The sequence below is a fragment of the Tachypleus tridentatus genome, chromosome 9 (assembly GCF_004210375.1).
Source record: "Tachypleus tridentatus isolate NWPU-2018 chromosome 9, ASM421037v1, whole genome shotgun sequence".
Lineage (NCBI taxonomy): Eukaryota > Metazoa > Arthropoda > Merostomata > Xiphosura > Limulidae > Tachypleus > Tachypleus tridentatus.
This window is the reverse complement of record NC_134833.1, coordinates 144,831,960-144,856,799: the sequence shown is the minus strand read 5'-3', so window position 1 is coordinate 144,856,799 and position 24,840 is coordinate 144,831,960. Positions and strand designations below refer to the sequence as shown.

Sequence of the window (24,840 nt, the reverse complement as noted above, 5' to 3'; positions counted from 1 at the left end):
AAAAGAAGAGTAGTCTACTAGGAATCGCAGACGAAATGGGCTGCAGGATGTGTAAGGCCTAATCAAGTCTCCAGGTTTCTCTCTGTTTAGCGGAGTTTGTTTATAGGCGCAAACTAAAGTTTCTACACCTTCAAAGTAATGAATTCACTGTTTCGATACAGCAGAACGCCTGCTGTGCTCTAAAAGTGTCTGCGTTTGAGAATAAAATATTTTATATTGGTAGTAATTCCTAGACCTCCATGGCACAATCGCCTAGCGCGTTCGGCTATTAACCGAAAGCTTGGTGGTTCGAGCCCACCCGCGGGTGTTTAAGTTTCCCCCCCAGTGGCTCAACGGTATGTCTGCGGACTTACAATGCTAAAGCTGAGTTTCGATACCCGTGGTGGGCAGAGCACAGATAGCCCATTGTGTAGCTTTGTGCTCAATTAAAACAACAACAACAGTAATTCCTATGGGTTCAAAGAGAGATGCAACCACTGGTATCCTCGGCTTTCATGCCTTAAGTTAGAACACTTCTATAAATAAGTAACTGATAAAATTATTTAACCAAAAACTTTTCAATAAACTTTTTATTTTTATCCCATTCGACTAATTTTATATAAAGAATATCCTTACTCAGAAAGAACGTTTCACACGTACTACACCCCGGAGTTCGTCTGTATATTCCAGGAAATCCAGTTTTGATATTTTAAAGTTACGCTTCAAGATTTGTAGAACTAGTTCTAATGTGATTCCTTAAGTACTTTTCGATGTCTGTAGTAACATTTCATTCTTAGTTTTCTTGGTTATAGTCCCAGTTTCAACGCAAAATAAAATGTATTTCTCCAGTATTATGTCAGAAAGGAAACTATGTGTGAATACTTATCTTTTGTCTCAGTAACGGAGCTAAGAGTGAAAACTTATTTTCTATTAGTGTTAACTCAGTAATTGACTTAATTTGGAATACTTATCTTCCACTGTTATCTTATCAGTGATAAAGCAAAATGTAAAAAGCTTATCGACTACTAATATTGTCTCAATAATGGATCTGAGTGTGAATACTTATCGTCCACCTGTATTGTTTTAACAATAAATCTGTGTGTGAAAATATTGTCCTCTAGTATTGTCTCAATAATGGATCTGAGTGTGAATAATTACTGTCCATTCCTATTTTTGCATTAAAGCAAGCAAGTTTCTATTTTATTAGTGGCAAAAATAGATCAGTAAATAAATGTTTTCCGTGATGACGAGAAAACCCAATTGTAGAGAAAAATATATATGTAAAAATGGCTCGTTTGGGTTGAGAAAATATTTTACGAAGAGGAGCGAACAACATTTCGAACTTCTTTGGTCATCGTCAGGTTCACAAAGAAAGAAAGATGTAACTGACTAATAGCTGACCACATGTTTGAAGGCGGTTGTGTAACTTAGTGTAGGAATGTAGAGGGCGTGCTTAGATGTTTGATTGTATTTATTAATATAGGTATAAAGGTGTTCCTTTGTATTGGTTTATTTTGAGCTTGAGTTGTTGTATAAGTAAGGCTTCTTTAATTTTGCGTTTGTTTATGTTTGTTTCTTTATTTAGTATTTGGGTGTCTTTTTTATAATTACGTTGTGTTTATTTGACTTACAATGTTCGAAAACGTGTGAAGGTGACTTTTTGTGTTCTTTGAATCAGGTTTACATTTTTCTACTTGTTTCTCCAATATAGAAGTCGTGGCAGTTATCATATTAAATGTGAAAACTATTAAATGTTAAAAGTTTTTTTTTATTTTTGCTTTTCTTATTTTCGTCTTTCGAAGCTCTACTCAAATAAGTGGTTGAGTCTAACAAAGCAAAATGCATATTTTTTCTTTATGTTCATTGGCCTTAAGATTTTGGCCAGTAGCGTATGTATTTCCTATTTATATTTTAAAATAAATAAATCTGTTGTAGCAAATAAACAAAATATCTAATGTTATTTTTGTTGATGGTACACCGACATCAGAATACATTGGTATGTCTGCGGACTTACACCATTATAAATCGGGTTTCGATTCCCCTTTGTGATTAATAACGGCCGCCAGGAGGTTAGCGCGCTCGACTCGTAATCTGAGGGTCGCGGGTTCGAATACCCGTCAACCAAACTTGGTCACCCCCTTTTAGTCGTGGAAGCGTTATAATGTTACGATCAATCCCACTAATCGTTCGTAAAGGAGTAGCCCAAGAGTTGGCGGTGGGTGGTAATACCTACCTGCCTCCCCTCTAGTCTTACACTGCTAAATTAGGGACGGTTAACGCAGACAGTTCTCATGTAGCCTTGCGCGCAATTCAAACAAACATTCTTTTGCAACCTCACAGTCGTTTACTGCGTTCAAACCTATCTTGTGATGTTAAAAAAACACGTAGGTTCAAGAGATCTATTTAAAACAAAGATGCGAAACTCTGTACTCCGAACGCTTTCGAAAAGTGTACCTTTCTTCTTCTTCAGGGACAAAGAAGATTGTTCGCCTTTCGAAAGTGCTAGGCCTAAATGGTTTGTTTGTTTTTTGGATTTCGCGCAAAGCTACTCAAGGGCTATCTGCGCTAGCCTTCTCTAATTTAGCAGTGTAAGACTAGAGAGAAGACAGCTAGTCATCACCAACCACCGCCAACACTTGAGCTACTCTTTTATCAACAAATAGTAGGATTGACCGCCACATTATAACGCCCCCACGGCTGAAAGGGTGAGCATGTTTGGTGTGATGGGGATTCGAATCCGCGACCCTCAGATTACGAGTTGAGTGCCTTAACCACGTGGCCATGCCGGGCCCTAAACCAAAATGGTTTTTTTATATTTTGTGCTAAACCTACGTTCTGTTCAGTGTTGAATCGGGATAACTTGGAAGCAGTTTTACCAGTTAGAACATTGTTATATAAAACTATGTAGAAACTGGACCCATCAATTAGAATATGGTCAGAGTGAACAATATAGGAAGTGGTACCACTAGTTAAAAGATTCTTATAGTGAACCATCCAGAAATAACCTACATCAATTAAAAGATGGTCAAAGCGAACAATCTAGAAAAATTATTACATTGAGCCATAAAATAAACAGTATCTTCACTTATAGCATAGCTATGATTAATCACCTTATACTAATGAAAACGGTTAGGGCAGAAATTATTAGCAATATGGCTCGAACGTTTCCGAGCACAATTAATTCACTCGTAGCAGTGTACGAAAACAAATTTTTATCAAGTACAAACGATGTTTTTTGCAATCGATCTCGTTTTTAGCGCAAATCTATACAGTAAGCTATCTGCGTTCCAGCAGCGATTGCAACCACATATTTATCTTTGTTTTTATAATTAAGACTTCGCCTTTCTCTTTCTAAATCTGTTATTAATTGGTAGTCATAACGTAATATATAAAACATTCACTAGAAATAACTATAGGAAACTTCCCGTCTTATATATTGAAGAGCCTTTGTTCAATTCACAATTGCGTTGTTATTTCATGTCGTTGTTTTTCTAAAGCACTCGTATTTTTGTCATAACTGAAAAAAAAATTAGGCTTAATAATAGAATAAAACTTACACTCTATACAGCAATTTTCTTTATTCATAATTTCTATGAAATTGGCTTAAAAATAATATTTTAATTCTGTTTCTTTGTAACACGTTAGTATCCAGGAGGGCTTTCGTTTAATGACATAATTAGACAACTACATCGAACCTACTCTTTACATTATTAGTTTTAAAAGAAAAAAAAAAAAAGTCGGCAAAGCAATGAAACTAGGCCTTGATAAGTGTTAAATCATTACACACGTGTGTGGCTGTGTAGAGAGAACATACCTAAAATGTTTAGTACTTGTTTTCACACACAATTTCTTGAAACATATTCATAACATCCAGATAATTGAAATTTTCAGCCCATCCGTAATAAACTTTTGTATTATCCTAAACTTTTAAATATTCAATATTGTGGACTGGATTCTATGAATAAGGAGAGCATAACCCTAGTTCTATTTAAATGTGAATTATGCAACTTGCTTTAAATATGCGTTTTATTGTTGCTGTTTACATAAAACAAATGGTTTGATTTGGTTTGAATTTCGCGCAAAGCTACTCAAGGACTATCTGCGCTAGCCGTCCTTAATTTAGCAGTGTAAGACTAGAGGGATGGCAGCTCTTAATCACTACCAACCACCAACTCTTGGGCTACTCTTTTTACAAACGAATAGTGGGATTTACCGCCACATTATAACGCTCCCACGGCTTAAAGGGCGATCATGTTTGGTGAGATGGGGATTCGAACCCGCAACCCTCAGATTACGAGTCGAGTACCTTAACCACCTGGCCATGCCGAGCCCGTAACATAAATGAAGTTTATTTTTCGAGCATTTTTTTCATTTGAATTATTTTTTAAAATTACCCTACATCGCCATCTGTTGTGGTAAGAGAGTATTATAATTTAAATAATCGTTACCATTATATTGTGATTTCATGTCATATATTAAACTCCATCACTAAAATTTAGACATCAGATTACATTTTTCTGTCTGTTCGTAAGACAAGCGCAGATTTATTCATCCAAACTAAAGACTGTCTTAACGGCCATAGATGGCTTCTCTTCTTATACAATCTATATTCATTTTAAAATATTTTTTGTAAATATATTTATTTCTTTATCCAAACAACTCGTTTTGTTTTCAATACAACCCAATAAATAACAACAACACTTCGTGTTTTTTACTTGTTCCGAAAGTTTTATTTGTATGTTCTTTTTAATTCACTGTTTGTATTATATTTTAACGTCATGAACAGACACCAGACACTAACGCCGTAAGTTAAGTACATTTATTCTCATAACCTGATACTCTGTCCTGTACATACATGCAATTATCAATCATTTGAACTCAACATACTCGTATGGACCAAAGCACAAGAAGGAAGCATCTATATTATATTGTTCCGCGATACAATCATTGTGATCTCCGCTAATAATTGGCAGAAATATCAATACGCATGGTTAACGGAACACAATCAAAACCACCTTCCCTAATTTCTGGTAGAAATATCATTATTATTATTACGTAATCTCTACTGATTTCACACAGAAATGCCAATATTGTTACGTGATAACAATGAATCTAAAATTTCATAATTTTCTGCCACAGAAAGACAACGCAGGGCATCAGAGCTACTTGAAACACAAACCAATCTTCTTACTAAGAAAGTTCTGTTGAAGGTAGTAAAAACTAATTAGATTCAAGCTTTCCAGCACTGCATAATGGTAACTAAAATTTATTAAAAAAAAAAGATAAAAATAAACAAATAATGCACGTCGAACCAGCAGAGACCGTTTAATACTAACAAAAGTTTCATAGAGTCAATATTTATTTTATATATTTCTTACAAACAGATTAGATTAACTCGCATCTGAAAGGCTATCTCGTACAGCTTTTTCTGTAATCAAAATATTCAATACCAAAGTAATTACGTTATTGAAACTAAGCCTAAATTACGTTTCGACTGTAGGGTTATATAGTAGACTTTCAAACTCGCAAAACCAAATCTGGTTGAAGACTACCACCCATGGCTATAACTAAAAATAATACTATAAACACGTAGTTATATTCTATTATTCGAGGTGGATATATTTACGACAAAACTTTATTTCCCTTGTGAAAATGTTACAATGACAACAGAAACTTCTACATCCTTTTAACATGTTTAATTAACAAAACACGGTTAAATTAGGTTTGTCAATAACTGCGATTTCACACACGTTTTCAGAAGTGTTATATTTGTTACAGTACAATAATAATAATAAAAAACACTAATAATATTCATCGCTATAACATTTCGTAGTAAACTACCGAAAACAAAACTCAACCTCGACATCTGGTTGGAATAAAAAAAAAAAAAAAGACATGCGCAGATAGACTGGAAGTCATTCAAAGCACGTGGTTACAAATAAATAAAGCTTATAATATACAACACGTTGAATGTGAACAACTACAAATACATGTTTCGTTCTTTAATACTCGCTACAGTTTTCAAACGTTTGGAGTTAGAATTATGTACATCACTGTGGAGAATGCAACCTGGTTACTTTCTATCGATCATAAGATGAATGAATGGAAGAGCTGAAACCAGACATTCATTATTCATTCTCTCGCTCTTCATTTTTTTTGTTAAGAAGGGGGGGTATTGTCATTACTTCTCCTGAATTGTCAAAATCGGAAGTTCCGATTACTAAACATGGTTTTTCCAAATGAAACAAGTTTTAGAAGTTGCATCGTTCAAAATAATAGATTTTTGTTTACAGATTTTAAAGATTTTTGACAAATGTTCTATGAGTATACAATTAAAAAAAATGTTCTCTTCTTCTGAAATAAGGAACCTTGAAAGAAGCGTGGCATCTTTGTAAGTTACTGGAAAATTCAACGACATGATTACTGCAGCGAATTTAGGTTAAACTTTTGTCCGTAAAGATGCTCTTAGTTTGGGCTTGCTCAATAATGTTCAATTATTATGCTGTTCGATTTTAATAAAAACAAAAGGAAAAGTCCTTACAGTTTCTTATAGCAACAAACTGCTCGTCTAATTGTACAAATTAAAACAACAGCTGTTTGTTTATAGCATCCAGTCGGATTATTAACCGACGAACAAACGTACATATTACCATAATATTATACCAGACCTTTCATCTCCACTCTCTTACGCTTTCAGCACAAAACTGGTTATGAAAATAAACTAAAGTTAGATTACACAAATGATGTACATTGAACTCTTAGAGAATGAAGTGAAACATCCAACACCACATTCATCATAATAATCTATACAGTTAACAAACTAAAGATCTGAATGTTATAAAACACGCGGTTTTGACGTTCCATTTAGTAGTTTTTTTCACAAATTGTGCATTTATAAAAACACTTCTTTTAAATGCTTTATTTAGAAGACATAACGTTCATGGAACTATTTAAGCTGGAAATTTTGTAAGTAAAGTAACCACAGGATTTCATTGGCGAAATAAATCCTCTTTATAAACAGACTAACACTCAAGAATTTCATCGTTTGTACAGGTATTCATACACAATAGAAATATTCTACAAAACCAAATTTTGATGACTTTCAACTGGTTGATCTAACTGGTTGTTATGAAATTCATTAGGGTTGTACTGTGCCGTTCTTCTGTTCTGTATTGTCACCATCGTACGTCTAAATAAAAGTTAAAAACAAAATAAGAGAAATGAACAAAACCACTACTAATAACGAAATACTTTCCGTGAACATAGAAATCGACCTCGCTTATACTCATTGTCAAGTAAGTAAAAATCGAAAGCATCTATCAAGTACTAACATGAACAGTTATTTTAGTACATGTTTATAGCGTAATAAATCTATTAGAAGAGACAAATGCTACATTAGAATTAACTCTATTGTGGCGTAACACTTATTTATAGCGTGAAAATTAAAAGACCAATATTCTAATACTTGGCCTATACTTTGGTAGTCAGGGTAACGCAAAAATAATGCACCATCGTAATTTTTTCAGTCTACCCTTATAGCTGTTCGTAATGTCTACCACGTTATCACAGGAATAATTTAATAATTTTTTTTTTACAAAATTCTCTCGCCAAAAGTAAGAAATTATTAACACATTGGCTGACCCACCGGTGGGTTGTGATAGTATTCCAATAAGACCCACACGAACCACCGGTGAGCCGTACTCTATTTTCTTTTTAAAGGGCCACTTATTGGCTGGGACACAACGGCTACATATAAAATCTTCCTCGAAAAAGTAATTGTAAAATGACTAGTGGAACCCTAGCAGGTATCAGAAAAATAGACTTGGGAGCCAACATGTTAGAGAAACACAACTTTCGTAGTTAAAACTTGGTGGAACTAAGAACTGGCACTGTGTAAGAGACATTTGGCACCACACTATATCAAGTAAGCTACATTCATCAAAATATTAATACGAACGAAATGTTTTTTCAGTTTAAAAACAAAACGAATAAATAGAATAATAATAAACAGCGACATCTTCCGTGGTAAAAAAAAAGTTTCAAATTAATTCTTGAAAAGTAAAATATTCCAATCCTAAAAAGTAGAGACTCTGTAACATTGTTCACAATTCAAACCTTTCATAAATATTTTTAATCTCGTACACACTGGATCAATGAGGCAGATTAACCCTAAACTACTTAGAAGCAACTAAATTACAGTAAAAAAACCGGCGAGGTTGAAAAACTAGTACATTTTCTGCCACAACCTGCAATTTAACAGAGACGAACATCTAGATGTTAATTAATAGAGTTTTTAAGACAAATATTTTGCAAAATAAATAAGTGTACAGACCACTGATGTACTCATCACACTTCTTGTAGAAAACCTCCAGTAAGCTTTTATTTTATTGGTTTATTACAGTAGTTTGCGCAAACTGACACAAAAGCTATCTGCGCATAGCTGGCCCTAGTTTTAAATTCTAGATTTGGCAGGTAATCTCATCTCACGTCCATTTAAAGGACCTAAATACACTTGATTAGGAAAAATAGCATCCATCGTCAGATCTCGTGTGATCTACTAATGGGGTTTGACAATCGTTTTTATAGAGCACTAATTACCCCAATGTGTCGAAAGTGTTTTTGAGACAACGAGACGCGAAAAGTGAATTCTCAAAAGTTAAGCTACGGGCAGTTTATCAACATATAAGTAATAATTAATGGTCGTACTTTACTTTTAAATTTAGACTGTTTATCACTGTTACGTTACTCTTAAAAAATAATATGAAACAACTTTGACAATTACCTCTTTGTGTTAGAAGTTAAAAGCTTTAAAATACTGTAACTTGCGCTTTATCGGAGCTCTCAGCTACTTACTGATGATGCACCCTATTGGCAAAATACTGAACCAATTTCCACTGAAGTAAGAAATCGCAATTCTTTCAGTTACTGGTTTGTGTTGCTTTGAACTTAGCTCAAATCTACAACAGGGGTATCTGAGCTAGCAGCGCATAATTCAGCACTGAAATACTACCCACCGCCAACTCTTGGGTTACAATTTTACCAACGTATAGTGGGACTGATCGTAACATTATAATGCCCCAACGTCTGAAATGACAAACATGTTTCTTCAGTCACTGAATTTCAGTCAACCGCATACAACTTACAGTGATCACATATAGACAATATTTTAATATAATACATTCAGTTGTTACGTACCACGTTGTATCTAGAATACATTAGAGGGAAATTGTATAAAAAGGTGAAATAAAGTAGATGTTAAAAAATTCAAAAAAATATTTCATAACATTTAACACGAAATAACTACTGGTTAAAAATAAAGTTTATTTATTTATAATATTATTTTGATTATGCTGAATTAAAAAGTGTGTTTAAACGAATTGGTTATTGCAGGTTTTTTTGTGGGAAGAAGGTATTTGTCAAAAATAATAACTTGCCTTATAAGTAGGATTGTCATAAGCTGATTCAGAGGGCGCACGCGTAATTGGAGCTTTAGCACTCGACTGTTTCTTCATAAGAATAATCAACAAAACAATAAAGCCCAGACCAGCCACAGCTGCAACAATAGCCACGATTATCAGGGCCACATAGTAGGCCTTCTTGGTATTACTATCATCAGATGTTCCCTGGAGGGCCTCTGCTTCTTTCACTAAATGCAAATAATAAACATACATTAGAACATTCTTTATACAACTTACGATTTCACGTCATTGTCACATTTTACTAGTTTGTAAGTGTTTCAAAAGGAACTGAAATCAAATACAGTGAATCGACCTACTTTTTCGAAGTTTCTAAACTCCATTCAACTGGGCCACAAATATATTTTTGATTAAAAATTACCGAAATTCGTTTATGAGACTATTTTTGAACAGTTTCTATTGAATTGGGCAAGTTTGAAATAAGGAAGTCATATTTTCTATTATTGAAAAATTATACATAACACAACTTAAGTTTTTGCTAGTACAATAAAGCTGTTTATTGATTTGGATGTAATTGAATTTACTGTATTAACTAATGAATTGCATTTCTACTTGTGACGTAATCAACTTGAATATTTTCATGCAGTAGAAAATATGAAAACAAGAGATTGTAGAAAATTAATTTATTGACGTTCAAGTTTAAACAAAGATATATACGTGTATTTATATGTATTTTTATAACAGCAACTAAACACTTGACAGTATGAAAAATATGTTATTATGGTCTTACCGTCTTTTTTTCCATTTTTGACTAAAGTCGGTGGTTTAGGAGCTCCCGCCTTTGTCATGAAGTCAATGACGTCACTTGATACAGTTTTCCCATTGGTCAAATAAAGATCGACCCACAACTTGTACCTAATCGGTAAAAAAAAAAATTGTCAAAATTAATTGTAACTTCTCTGAATTATCTTAACAAAAGAAAAGGAAAACCTTATTTATGTTACATGGATAAAAGTATACATCAGATTATAACATAAACCCATGTTTCCTATTGATTCATGCAATTTTACAGTTCGATCGCCTAGAAAAATACAAGACCCTAATAAATATCGACTTGTAAGGGATTTTTAAAGACTGCCATTTAGTTTGGTTAACAGTCAAAAGTGGCTCTTTTCTCTGTTTCCTCTCTTTTTATATTTTAACACATATAACAAAATTCTTATTATATGAAGCAACTATTTTGGACGAGGTTATTTGTTGAAAATGAATTAAACAGAAACCCTATTTTTTATATATACATATCTTATTTTGATATGCATATTTATGTGAACAAAAAGGTCTAACTGTCGAACTACATCTTCTAAACCTCTGAAGCATAAATATCCAAATTTTAGTGGTAAAACCCTGCAGTTAACATTTAGGCCTAAAACGCGAGTTTTCCGTTGTTAAGTTCGTGTGTTTTTATATTACCAATAACTTCGTTAGGCTTAAGTCAAGGAATAAATTTGTCATTGTTTTTTTCTTTTTATGTTATTATTAAATATTCAGTAACCTTTATATAATTTGTAAATTATGGGACAAAAGTTTGTTTAAACGTATTTCAGTGCTTTGTTATATTTATTTAGAAAACATTAAACAAAGATTCTTATTTATGAATTTGTTTTTGTTGTAGGTATTTCCATCTGAACTTTTTTTTTAGAGTTTTACGCAAAGCTACGCAAGGGCTATCTGCGCTAGCCGTCCCTAATTTTGAGGGAAGACTAGAGGGAAGGCAGCCACTCATCACCACCCAACGCCAACTCTCGAGCTACTCCTTTACCAACGAACAGTGGGATTGATCGAAACATTATAACGCCCCTACGGCTGAAAGGGCGAGCATGTTTGGTGAGATGGGGATTCGAACCCGCGACCCTCAGGTTACGAGTCGAATGCCTTAACCCACCTGGCCATGCCAGGCCACCATCTGAAATATCGGGAACAATGCAGATGAAATCTCACCTTTTTCCAGGTTCTAGGTTCTCAATGGTAATTTTAGTTGTTTTTGGTACTTTGAAAATCTGGGCTTGATCCGAGTTGGTGTCACTATTGTACATCACCCGAGCAACGTGAACGTATTTATTAATAGGGGTTGGAACACCTTGAAGAACAAAATATGTGGAGTACGGCCCGACAATTCCTTGGTCCAGCTTCACTTCGAAGTCATAAATATCTGTTGGGGAAAATAAGTTACATGTGAGAAAACTAAAGCGTTATGCTGTTAGATACACGCGAATACAATTTTCTGGATCCCAGTCTAGTTGTAAATACTTCAAAAAATTGTTAATATATGGCTTTACAAACAGCCTAAAAAGGTTTATTTATAAATAACTAAATTGGACTATAAGCTATTTCTTAGCTGTAACAATAACAACATTTTCATTTGTATTCCAAAGTACTACTTATTCCCATTTTGTGGATTAAAATATATCAAAAGAAAGTTCATATTGTGATAAAAATAACAGTGATATTCTTTATTAATTTTTTTAACAACCACAAGCAGTTCGGGAAACTAACAATATGTCAATCTCGCTAAATCTGTCTCATTTACTAACAACGAGGCCTTTCGTCCAGTATCAGGATTTATTAAAATGGTTGAGATACGAAATACAGCACTAATCGAAGTGCTATTTGTGTTATCGGTTTCGTAAAATAACTGCTATGGTTTGAACTAGAGTACGTAAATAAAAAGTTATCATTTTTATCTAAATCATCTCCAAATAAGAAATAAGGTAATACATCTCTAGTAAGTAACAATAAATAAGGTAATACATCTCTAGTAAGTAGCAATAAATAAGGTAATACATCTCTAGTAAGTAACAATAAATAAGGTAATATATCTCTAGTAAGTACTAATAAATTCCAATCAGTGTAAACTACTGTATGGAAATAAGAAAGTTAATATCAGTTTAGCAAATTTTGAAACAACAAATCGTTTAGGGAGGTAACACGGATGATAAACAAAGTTGATTATATGTTAATCTAATATAACTGAAGTAAGGATGAATTATTTAATCTAATGTAGACCGGGTAAGAACGATCCGGCTCTCACACGTCACATTAGTATCAATTCAGATAATAAGTTGTGAGCAGTTTAAATAGACATTAACTCCACAGTTGCACAGCGGTGTGTCTGCTAAAAACGGGTTTCGGTACCCGTACTGAGAAGAGCAAAGATAGCTCTTTGTGTAGCTTTGCACTTAATTACAAACAACTTGGACACAAAGAGGGTTTTACGTTTTACTTTCCATTTGAGAGTAGTGTAAAAACAATCAAGTGTTCCTACGCTGGTAGATATGGGTGTAACAAGGCTTACCAAACTAGTACATCAAAGAGCTATTGCATAAAAGTGCAAACTCGTAACAAGGAACTGCTAATAATTTAGCGTTACAGGACAGTGTGGAAATGTTACGATCTGACACAATCGTGGGCAATTTTATTAAACTGAGTTCTCATTTAAGTACATAAATAATCTGCGTGTATTTAGGAAGTGTATTTTAAGAGCATTTGCCATTGAGTAAGGAAGTAAAATATCTTTTTGATTAGACTTAGATGATACTTAAAATATTCAAGCTTTATAGAAGCTTTGATGTGCATCACTATTTCTTAAGTCGCGAAAATCTCGAGTTTTAAAACTCGATAAGTGACGAAAATATCAAAATTAAATTATCGGTTGGACAATCGCCAAATTTTTAGAATGTACTAGAAAACTTTTCTTTATTTCGCAAATCACAGAAATCTTGACAGTAATAATTCATAATGTTAAAGCGACCGACTTGTTTTCATTATTCCGTAATTCTATTTTGTGATAACAATCACCTTTGGGTTTTGGTATCGTTTTTATCTCCACCGGTTTGGTTGAGACGAGATGCGTGAGAATGTCCCCTGGAGTCATAAATTCGATGTCTACAATATAAGCGACACCCGGCATTAGGTTTCTGATGGTGTATGACGTCACATCCCGATGAATGATGGGAGTTGTTTTCCAACGGTCTTCACCTTCATTGACCAATTTATACTTCAGTCGAATTCCATCTATAAAACGCTTCTCTTGGGGTTCGAAGTCCCTCCACATAACACGCACTGTGTTGTAGTCGATACCCTCTGATACTAGTCTTGCGTCCAACATGATCATCGGAGGTAAAGTCGTGCTTGTTGTGGTGGAAGTCGTTGTCGTCACTAATCGAGTCAGTAATAAAGTAAGTTTATTACGATTTATAAGATACCGTAATACCTTAATACAATTACATGTAACAAGTGACTCTTGATGTAGCAGTTACAGACAACAGGAATAACTGCTAATACTTTGGCACAAGGCTTAGTTATCATGTACATCTGTGCAAGTAAGGTCACGACTTCAAAAACTATTACTATATAATTTCATGGTTATGAAGTTAATTATTTTTTCACAAAAAAACAACAACAACCCGAAAAATGTACCTGTTCATAAGGCTTAAGTAACAACAATAAAATAATCTGTAGAATACAGAATATGATGTGATATTATGGATTATACTGGTTTTATGAATCAACGTTGCAGATAGGAAATCAAGAAAAACTAAGCGCCAAAACTAGGTTAGGTATAACTAATAAATAAATACAATTAAAACTCGATAAGTGATAACAAGATGAAAATTACAAATAAGGTTGAACAATCGTCAGTTTAATATTTTTATTTACAGAAGGATGACGTTTCGAACTTACCTTTTGTTTAAATAAAAATATATAAAAACCTGGCGGTTGTTCAACCTGTTATTTAATTTAGGTTTAACTAACACTTTTCTTCGTGTTAGATCAAGCAACAACAGATAACACGAGATCTATTAACAAAGCATTTTTTTGGTAAATTTGCTAATTTGCAATGAACGAAATTTTTTAAAATGCTCCGTTTCGTTTTAAGTTTTTCTAGCGCTCTTCTCCGAGTGAAACCGGTTTCGGGTAATGCCATTTTCTCTCGAAAACTCTGAACTAGCCACAAGAACTAAACATTTTGGACAAGCTAACGTTTACTATTTCCAACGGAGAAACTACAACTGCAGCTTACTTGCTGGAAGAACGACCTTGAAAATTTCGCTCTTCGGTCCACTCTGAAGGGCATCGATCTTTATGTGGACTTGAAAGAAGTACATTGTTTCTGGTTCTAAACCACTCATGTAATATTCGATATTCGAAGTATCAAACAAACGGTTAGGACGAGCAAACTTCTGTACTTTCCACTCCGATTCTGGGATGGATGGGTCGGTGGTGAAGTGTAGTTCGGCGTGCCCCACGAGCCCCACAAGGAGGGAAGGGAGGGTGAATCTTACTCTGGTTGTTGTGGCATTCACAGCCATGATATTCACGTTTTGAAGTTCCTTTCCTAGTGGAACACAGATCACGTTATTGAACACTTTATTCAACACTAAAATAACATCAATCACGTTATTGAACACTTATTCAACACTAAAATAACATCAATCACGTTATTGAACACTTTATCCAACGCTAAAATAACATCAATCACGTTATTGAACACTTTATCCAACGCTAAAATAACATCAATCACGTTATTGAACACTTTATCCAACGCTAAAATAACATCAATCACGTTATTGAACACTTTATCCAACGCTAAAATAACATCAATCACCTTTATTTACCCTAAATATTACAAAATCAAATTTAATTTTGTAAAATAATTCGTAAAAGGAACTAATATGTAAAAAAAGAATATATTCGATTTTATAATCACAAATATTATAGAGCGTTACCAGATACCTGACCGACGACTAATACATGTGTAAAAGTTACCAGATACTCGACCAATTAGTAATTCATGTGCAAACATTATCCGCTACATGACCAACAACTAATCCATGTGTAAACATTACGAGATACCTGACCAACTAGTAATCCTTGTTTAAAAGTTACCAGATATCTGACCAACGTTTCTGTTACTTAATTAAGTATTAAGATTACGTAACTGCAAGACGTGATGTCCAACCAAAAAGTTAAAACACCTGTACAAACATTGTAGAATATTTAACCAAATACCAAATCCATATATAGGTATTATTAAATACCTAACCAACTAACAAGCTCGTGTACGTGTGTTATCTGATACCTAACCAAATCCTGTAGTTGTATTAACAGATAAAAGACAAAATAGTAAGGCCATATACAAGTGTGTCCAGGTACCTGATCAACTGGCGAGGCCCTATACAAGCAATATCAGGTACCTGGTACGTGGTTAGTGCCTGTATAAACATTACATATTCAGCTAGTAAATACTTATAACAAAAGTTATCTAATACCTGCTCAGCTAATAAGCACCTTGCAAACGTTATCTGATCTCTCACCGACTACTAAGGACGTGTATAAGTGTAACCAGGCATTTGTACATTGCTTTAGGATAAAGGTAGACACAAATCTGAAGGATAAAGATAACTTATCCTGATATGAACTGAAATTCGGGTCTTGCTTTTGATGAGGAGCAATAGTCCTATCTTCCTTAAAGAATATATTGTATATTTAACTAACACCGATTTGGGTGTCTTTGTCGATCAGCCTGCGATTAGCCCTTACTGAACAGAATGCACGTGACATAATAGATTACACTCAGAGACAACCTTTTGATTTTGTTTTCAGTTTACCTGAGTCCGTGTTGTTACAGACAATATAAGGGCATATTAGAGGGTCGTCAGGAGTAACCAGCACTGGACGGGGACACTGTGGATTGGGCTGCTTGAACTTCTCTGGAATTGGTTGGCAGCCTCCCACACATTCCACTTTGGAGTTTCCCTTGTTATCTTCGCGACACAGGCACTGGCTCCTCACGGAACCTTTCAGCACTTCCCAGTGCTCCCCGAGTCTGTACCGTCTATCGCGGTGATAACAGAAAGCTGGGCCAAGTAAGAAATGTTTTAAGTTTCAGTTTAGATTCGTTTTAGTATGGAGCAGCAGAAGGGCCATGCTGTTTTCATTTAGCTCATGATAAGATCTGTTCGCTATATAGAGCCGTTTTTTTTTGTTTTGTTTTTCTAAAGAGTCTTTTTAAAGGCATTTGGCACACAGGTTCGACCAATCCATTTTGACGACTCAAACTCGAAATTCTAGTCAAAACAGGTTTCAAGGCCTACTTTTTTTTTTGACCAACTTACAAAATGAAGTCAATGAAACTTTTATCTTCTGAAACAAATAATCACTTTGAAAAAAAAAATCGCTTCTACTTGTTTAGACAACGGTCATGTCTTTAACCGTCTTATTATGTGTCTGGTCATACTGATCGAATGCAGCATCAAACAAAATGAAACAGCTTCTGAGTTATTAATATTTTGTTTTAATGCAAAGCTTTTATATATTGAATACAAATTAATATAAAGAATAATATTAATAAACTGAAAGATATATTTAAGCGCAACATAACGTTGTTGAAGCAAGCGTCGGGTAAAATAAATCCCAAATATGACAGGAAGTTTTAATAACTCGTGTCCTGAACACCAGTTGTTTTTCAGAAATGCATGTGACATTTAGAAAACAGATTTTATACTCAGAAGAAATCCTGTGTTTTTAAAAAGTAATTCAACGGTAGATACTAATTTAGCAGTGTAAGACCAGAAGGAAGGCAGCTCGTCATCACCACCAACAGCTAAGTCTTGGGCCAACGAATAGTGGGATTGACCGTAACATTATAACGCCACCACGGCTGAAAAGGCGAGCATGTTTCGTGCGACGGGGATTTGAACCCGCGACCCTCACATTACGAGTCGAGTGCCTTAACCACTTGGACACGCCGGGCCTAGCTGATACGGTCTGGAACGTCTTATAATATGTCATCAAAATGTATTTTGTGTTGAGCAACTTAATGGTTTATAAGTAATGGTTCATGCTTCACAAATGTCAAAGTCAGTTGTACTCACTATGGATTCGGTGCTTTACAAGTGCTTGTGTTTTCACAAAATAACTACTAGGAAATAAAATTAAAGTCACTAAAATCGAATTTAGTGTATGTTAGAAATGCCCTAGATATTTTAGTTGGTGGATAAACTAACTAATCAATCGATTGTTGTTGAATTTATGGTTTGAAAGTTTTTATTTTCAATTATCTTTATTGGAGGATACAACACTACTTGCAATCTAATGGTTGCTGTTAAGCCAATGAGCTGGGGCCTCATGACTGATGGACGCATCAACTGCAATAATTTGAATACTGCTCAACTCGTGTGCTCGCTCCTTGTGTTTGGTCGATTCAATAATTACGTAATATGCTATTTCTTTTCAGAATCTTAGTTGACACTTCATGATCAATGGTTACATGAACTATGCCACAAAAGTTCTCCATTCCAGGCATGGAGTTATTTCATTGGTTTTATTGGGTTGATGAGTCGGTTATTCGTCGGTTCTAAGCGCGAGATTGAAATGGCTGTCAAATTCGTAAAAATGGAGGAAAAATATTATTAAAAAAACAAGTTTTTTAAATTATCCTCATGTAGCATAATGAAGGGAACCCAAGCACACACACACACCATGAAAACAACATCTCAACAATCCAGAACCAACTCGTTAACACGTGCCCAAGCTACCGATTCTTGATTGGCTTCATCAGCTACCTTTGGATACAAGGATAAGATCACCATGGAAAATCATTATTATTTTCTGCGAAGGATTGCTAATACGTTTTCATAACAATTTGATCGCAGCTGAACCTGTGTACCGATGCCATCTGATTGGTGGGTAAACAACTGTTAATAATATAATGATTACCGAACAACATAACCCTTCTTTAAAACGTTTTAGAAAGAGATAATGAAATATTGATAAAGTTTAGGTTTCGTTTAGTTTGTTTTATCAAAGTTTTATTAAACACGAAACAGTAAGGCCCGACTGCTTTAATAAATTTATGTTATATATAAGAATACAATCAAACATAAGTTACAGTTACATCCATTGCCGGTGTCGTGAAGGATTTAGTTCCATATGTTTAGCTCTTGATTATACTCTAGCCACCAGATTACTTTGACTGCTCACCACCAGGGGCTTCCGAATATTATATTATATATTTGCAAATATATAAATTCCAAACTTTAGTGCTAATGGTTTCTTTACGCTTTCTTTTAATTATCGTTATATTAGATCATCATAGCGTTGTTACGTAAAACAGCGTGAAATATGTGGCCGCGAGACAGCTCTCATATTCTAGTAATTAATCTTATTTTGGAACGCACGAGGAACATTAAATTTGAAAACAAAAAACACGTCTCGCTTCAGTAATTCTTGTATTCTTTAGCAGAATGGCTACACAATGGGCCTTCTGTGCTTGTATCCACTGAAACAAGCGTTATAGATAATGTAATGAATTTTAGAGAAAAGAAGTTAATTTTTTTAGCTTCTCGTTAGGGCAGCTTGTGAAAATATTTTGACGCTACAAGATAAAACTGCTTGTATGCTAAAATAACTAACAATTCCACTCTAGTTTTAAAAAGCTAACGACGATATTGCATTAGATAACAGTTCTTTGTTCGTTTGTTTGACTTGCCCTTACGTTTTAGAATGCAATAAAACATTGGACAGCGAACACATTTTGTAACTCCTTATTTGGTCTACTTTAGATCTTTCAAACAAATCACAAGTGAACACGTAGAAATAAGACCTTTAGTTATTACACTCCGGCCAAACCATTCATAACTATTGTAAACTTTTCTGTTTTATCAAGCATTTTAATCTTAAATATACTAAAAATATTAAAGAAAGAAGCCATTATTTGGTGTAGTCATAGTGGTACAACTTACGAACAATAAACCCGTTTATATTTGTTGACCGCCTAAGATCACGTGCTGCTTAACACCCGTTCACTTAGATTGGTTTTTCCGTCAAATATCTCGTTTCTTTATAAACGTGTAGAGTTATGATTATGAGATACGTTTAGGTATTTTTGAATTGTAAAAGGTGTTAGTATCATATTAAGGGAGTTAAAAAAACAAAAAAAAAACAGACGGCGGGTTTTTCAAGTATATATATCTTTCTGATTTAATTGTGATAATTCAAAGCTTTTCTAAAACATGTTTTTTTCTTAGTGATAAAACCTTGAAAGATCAACACATCGCGCAGAGTGGGATTTTAAAATTCATTAATTCCTATTTCACTCCCGCCTTCATTATTATGTAACTTTAACATCTACTGTTCTTAAGTGTTATGCATGTCCTTCAGTAATATACTAGGTTTGTTCACATTGTTGTACCCCTACCTTGACGTTCTTGTTCTTTGCACATCCAGTGCATACAACACTTATCACCAGGGTATTGTCCTTTATATGCCAAAGATGGTGGACAAGGTAAATTTGGAGGAGGAATATCCCCTAATGGGGGACACCTGTTATCGCAAGTAACGTTCCCATTGACGCAGACACAACGCCTACCGCAATCTTTCTTGCCATCAGGAATGGGTTGGAAATTTTTATATCGAACACCGTTTACCATACAGGAACCATCTGAAACAATACGAGTTAAATTCATTATTACAAAATGCAGACGAAGATGATTTGAGATTTTTAATTTAAAAAAATTACTTTGGATTCAAATATTTTGAAATTTGTCACACTAATGGATCATAGATTTCACCTAACTGGTTCCCTGCCTAATTATCCAGAAATTGTGTTGGTATTTTTCCATGCAAAGATCATCAGTTTAATTATCCAGAAGGTGTGTTGTTTTTGTCCTCTAATTCTAACATACTCTACATGGACAATTAGGAAAGTTTCGCAAGTGTGTTGGGATGTTTTTACAGCATGTAGGAAAAGTAGGTTTAAGTATTAGCAACCTGCATATTTTTTTCAACGTGTGAAATATGTAAACACTACATGAAACATATGAGAAAGTCATACATGTAGGTGATTTATAACATAAATCATGTTAAGATTATGGAGTAACGTGGATAGTTCCAATGATATACAAATATTAGATCGATTTTGACCCAAAGTTATTCGATATGAAACTCAAACTTGTTCTAAGGGTTGATTTCAATAACATAAATATCATTTTGGGGCTGAGTTCAACATATTATACAACAATACAGTTTAGAACATTTTAATAATTCTTACCATTTATACATTTTGGAGGTGGACAACAGTTTGGTGGCTTGGGAACAAAATCTGGGTCAATGTCCCATTCCAGACACTCACTAACATGAGGTGCAAAGTGATGAGGACATTCAATAATGGCACAGTTGGCCTGTAAATCAGGGCCACAGTGACAAACCGCTCTACAGTTGTCATAGAATTCTTCTCCAACATGATACGATTTGTCTTTGAATTCGCACATGGGCATGGGAGCACTAAGGGCTGGAAAATTATGCACTTTGTTATTACACTTTAAAACATAAACTGTATACATTATTATGCTCAACATAGTCAGTGATATAAAACCTAAACTGTATACATTATTATGCTCAACATAGTCAGTGATATAAAACCTAAATTGTATACATTATTATGCTTAACATAGTCAGTGATATAAAACCTAAACTGTATACATTATTATGCTCAACATAGTCAGTGATATAAAACCTAAATTGTATACATTATTATGCTCAACATAGTCAGTGATATAAAACCTAAATTGTATACATTATTATGCTTAACATAGTCAGTGATATAAAACCTAAATTGTATACATTATTATGCTTAACATAGTCAGTGATATAAAACCTAAATTGTATATATTATTATGCTTAACATAGTCAGTGATATAAGACCTAAATTATATACATTATTATGCTTAACATAGTCAGTGATATAAATTCAACACTTCATATAATTTGGTGAAGTTTAATCGGTGGTCATCATCAATTAGTGCTGCTACCTACAACGTTCCCGTTGGTTAAAGGTTAATATTCTTTTTATTCGTAAGTCATTAGTATAGAGAAGTTAACTCTGTCTTGTGATACATTTTTAATAGCAAATGAACAATCAGTTTCAAGTACATGTGTAACTGAAAAAATTCTATAAAAAATAAACTAAAGAACCTAATCCCAAGCAAACCCCAAAGAGGTATAGTTTCATTTGAATAAAGCTTCACGAGGCCTATCTGCGGTAGTCGTCCCTAATTCAACAGTGAAAGGTAAGAGAGAAGGCAGCTAGATACCACCTACCGCTATCTCTTGAGCTACTATTTATCATCACATTATAACGCCTTCACGGCTGAAATATGTAGTAAACTCTGTTGTACTTAAATAGGTAGTAAGCTATGGTGTCGCTCATCTATATTTAATTAGGTAGTAAGCTATGGTGTCGCTCATCTATATTTAAATAGGTAATAAACAATGCTGTTGATCACATCTAGTTAAACAGGTAAAAACAAGTAAAATATCATATTATTTTTATCTGTAGCTAACGAGATATAAAAGTATGTTTTGGGCTTTTTTTTACAGTAACTTAAATATTTTGTCGGTTGAATATTTCGAATATGAAACAACTCTGATAAACAGATAAACTCAGAAGTCACAAAGGAGATTACAATGTAACACCCAACAGGTGGCAGCACTGTAGTAAATGGCTACCGAAAAGGGGACAAAAAGTGAATTTTGAAATTAGTAGTTGGACATAGTGGAACAAAGATTCAGTGTGGTACAGAGATTCAGTCCTCATTTAGATAGGTGTAGCAAGTACATCGGATTACCATAATAAATTGGTATATTCTGAATTCGGGTGACTAACATGTATGGGAGGAAATTAGTCTGTCATGTTTGTAACCTTGGGGATTAGGTTTTCCTTTACTTACTATTTACAGCGTTATTACAGACAATGTAGGGGCACAAGCAAGGGTCATCTGGTGTGATCATAACGGGTTGTGGGCAGTCTGGACTAGGCTGATGAGCATCAACTGGGATTGGTGGGCACCCTCCTTCACATTTGACCATTGTGACGCCTTTGAAATTCAAAACGCATGTACACACTCTCCGTTTACAACCCGATTCTAGTTCCCACGTGTCACCCAGCTGGTGATGCACTCCATCTTCTGATAAACACATAGCATGTGGTGGCGGAGTAGGTAAAGCAGGGGCTTCTGAAACAAAAAATAACATTATTAAAAAAAAAACAATTGACTGACGAGAATATTTATTCACTTTTTAATGGTTTGGTTTGATTTGAATTTCGCGCAAAGCTTGTTTGTTTGTTTTTTTGAATTTCGCACAAAGCTACTCGAGGGCTATCTGTGCTAGCCGTCCCTAATTTAATAGTATAAGACTAGAGGAAAGGCAGCTAGTCATCACCACCAACCGCCAGCTCTTGAGCTACTCTTTTACCATCGAATAATGGGATTGATCGTCACATTCTAACGCCCCACGGCTGAAAGGGCGAGCATGTTTTGTATAATGGGGATTCGAACCTGCGGCCCTCGGATTACGAGTCGAGTGCCTTAACCACCTGGCCATGCTGGGCCGCACTTTTTAATGGAATATTAATGAAATATTTTAATTATATAACATAACAATGTTTAGGGGTAACAAGAAAACTATTGATCCATGTCGGCTGTCCCATTCTCCAAGGAAAAAATATTAAATATATAAATTAAAGCTAGCCCTTGTCATTTATATATCTATCAAGCTTTCTTTTAAACCTACTACAAGTTACTGTCTCCACAACATCTGAAGGTAACCTATTAGACAAAAATTATACTTATTGTGAAAGTTAAGAACATTATTCATTATGAGAATCCTTTGTGTTCGATTTTTCAGCTGGAGAGAAGTCGCCGTTTTTGAGTCTGAGACAGACAGTTGATGAGGTACTTTGTAAAAGGCTCGTCTCTAAACTGGTAAATTAAAAATACATCATATCATATTAATATTGATATGTAATGTAACCCAATGTGTGTGAATGTCCCTAGAAATCTCCCTGGAATTATGTAGTGAGTAATGTGTAATTAAGACATGGCTAATAAGCCAGGTACAGTCAAGAACGTAAAAGTAAGACATGGCCAATAAGCCAGGTACAGTCAAGAACGTACAAGTAAGACATGGCTATTAAGCCAGGTACAGTCAAGAACGTACAAGTAAGACATGGCTATTAAGCCAGGTACAGTCAAGAACTTACAAGTAAGACATGGCTATTAAGCCAGGTACAGTCAAGAACTTACAAGTAAGACATGGCTATTAAGCCAGGTACAGTCAAGAACGTACAAGTAAGACATGGCTATTAAGCCAGGTACAGTCAAGAACGTACAAGTAAGACATGGCTATTAAGCCAGGTACAGTCAAGAACGTACAAGTAAGACATGGCTATTAAGCCAGGTACAGTCAAGAACGTACAAGTAAGACATGGCTATTAAGCCAGGTACAGTCAAGAACGTACAAGTAAAACATGGCTATTAAGCCAGGTACAGTCAAGAACGTACAAGTAAGACATGGCTATTAAGCCAGGTACAGTCAAGAACGTACAAGTAAAACATGGCTATTAAGCCAGGTACAGTCAAGAACGTACAAGTAAAACATGGCTATTAAGCCAGGTACAGTCAAGAACGTACAAGTAAAACATGGCTATTAAGCCAGGTACAGTCAAGAACGTACAAGTAAAACATGGCTATTAAGCCAGGTACAGTCAAGAACGTACAAGTAAAACATGGCTATTAAGCCAGGTACAGTCAAGAACGTAAAAGTAAGACATGGCCAATAAGCCAGGGTACAGTCAAGAACGTAAAAGTAAGACATGGCTAATAAGCCAAGTACAGTCAAGAACGTACAAGTAAGACATGGCTAATAAGCCAAGTACAGTCAAGAACGTAGATCAGTATTTTGATCAATATAAGGTTCAAACCAACTAGGAAATTGATAATAAATCTTTATATGCATTTACATGTGAATAATTTTGTTTCCTTTTTCCTTACCAGTCATTTTATTCAGTTCGTCGATCTGGTCTCCGCAATAGGGAATGGTACAACATGGATCATCTGGCGCTGGTCCCCACTTGCAATCTTCATATCCTACAGTATCTATGTAAATTTCACATCTATCTTGACAGTAAATACGACCTTCTTCTCTGCACACACACTTCAACTCACAGCCGTCGTAAAACACCTGCCCGAGGTCGTAGTTCTTGTTGTGATGGAAACATCCCTGGAAAACTCCCTGCACCTCTGTAGTAAGAGAGAATAGTTTTCATAGTTACACGATAAAGTTCAGTGATGTTTTCATTGCATACTACTTTTCAGTACTATATAATTTCTTATTGTATATTAAAAATGGATATTACTACGCGCGCGCGCGCGTACGCAGACACATTTCTTTTTCTACAAAACTTTATATGATCCTTGTTCTTTATTTGTTTTCGGTTATTAGCGCATCGCATTCTTTAAGTTTAAACCGTTTGGTTTGTTTACTGGATTTCGCGCAAAGCTACATGGGTGCTATTTGCACTACTTTACCCGTTCCTAATTTTGAG

The 24,840-nt window shown here is 34.7% G+C and overlaps 1 protein-coding gene across 8 annotated transcripts in view; it reads right to left on the bottom strand.

Annotated features, from left to right (window-relative positions):
- Positions 1-4,783: 4,783 nt before the first annotated feature.
- The window catches only part of LOC143226591 (uncharacterized), a 77,918-nt gene continuing 57,861 nt past the window's right edge, over positions 4,784-24,840 (bottom strand). For 7 of the 8 annotated variants that reach the window (XM_076457771.1, XM_076457766.1, XM_076457768.1 and 4 more), the window contains 11 exons: positions 24,287-24,535; positions 22,184-22,468; positions 20,506-20,745; positions 19,654-19,896; positions 16,064-16,312; positions 14,476-14,790; positions 13,251-13,610; positions 11,394-11,604; positions 10,186-10,310; positions 9,414-9,625; positions 4,784-7,168 (listed from right to left, as the gene is read on the bottom strand). In XM_076457771.1, coding sequence (XP_076313886.1) covers positions 7,118-7,168; positions 9,414-9,625; positions 10,186-10,310; positions 11,394-11,604; positions 13,251-13,610; positions 14,476-14,790; positions 16,064-16,312; positions 19,654-19,896; positions 20,506-20,745; positions 22,184-22,468; positions 24,287-24,535 — 2,540 coding nt within the window. In that variant the 3' untranslated portion in view covers positions 4,784-7,117. The remainder of the gene's footprint in view (positions 7,169-9,413; positions 9,626-10,185; positions 10,311-11,393; positions 11,605-13,250; positions 13,611-14,475; positions 14,791-16,063; positions 16,313-19,653; positions 19,897-20,505; positions 20,746-22,183; positions 22,469-24,286; positions 24,536-24,840) is intronic. The other variant, XM_076457772.1, reaches the window with a different exon arrangement.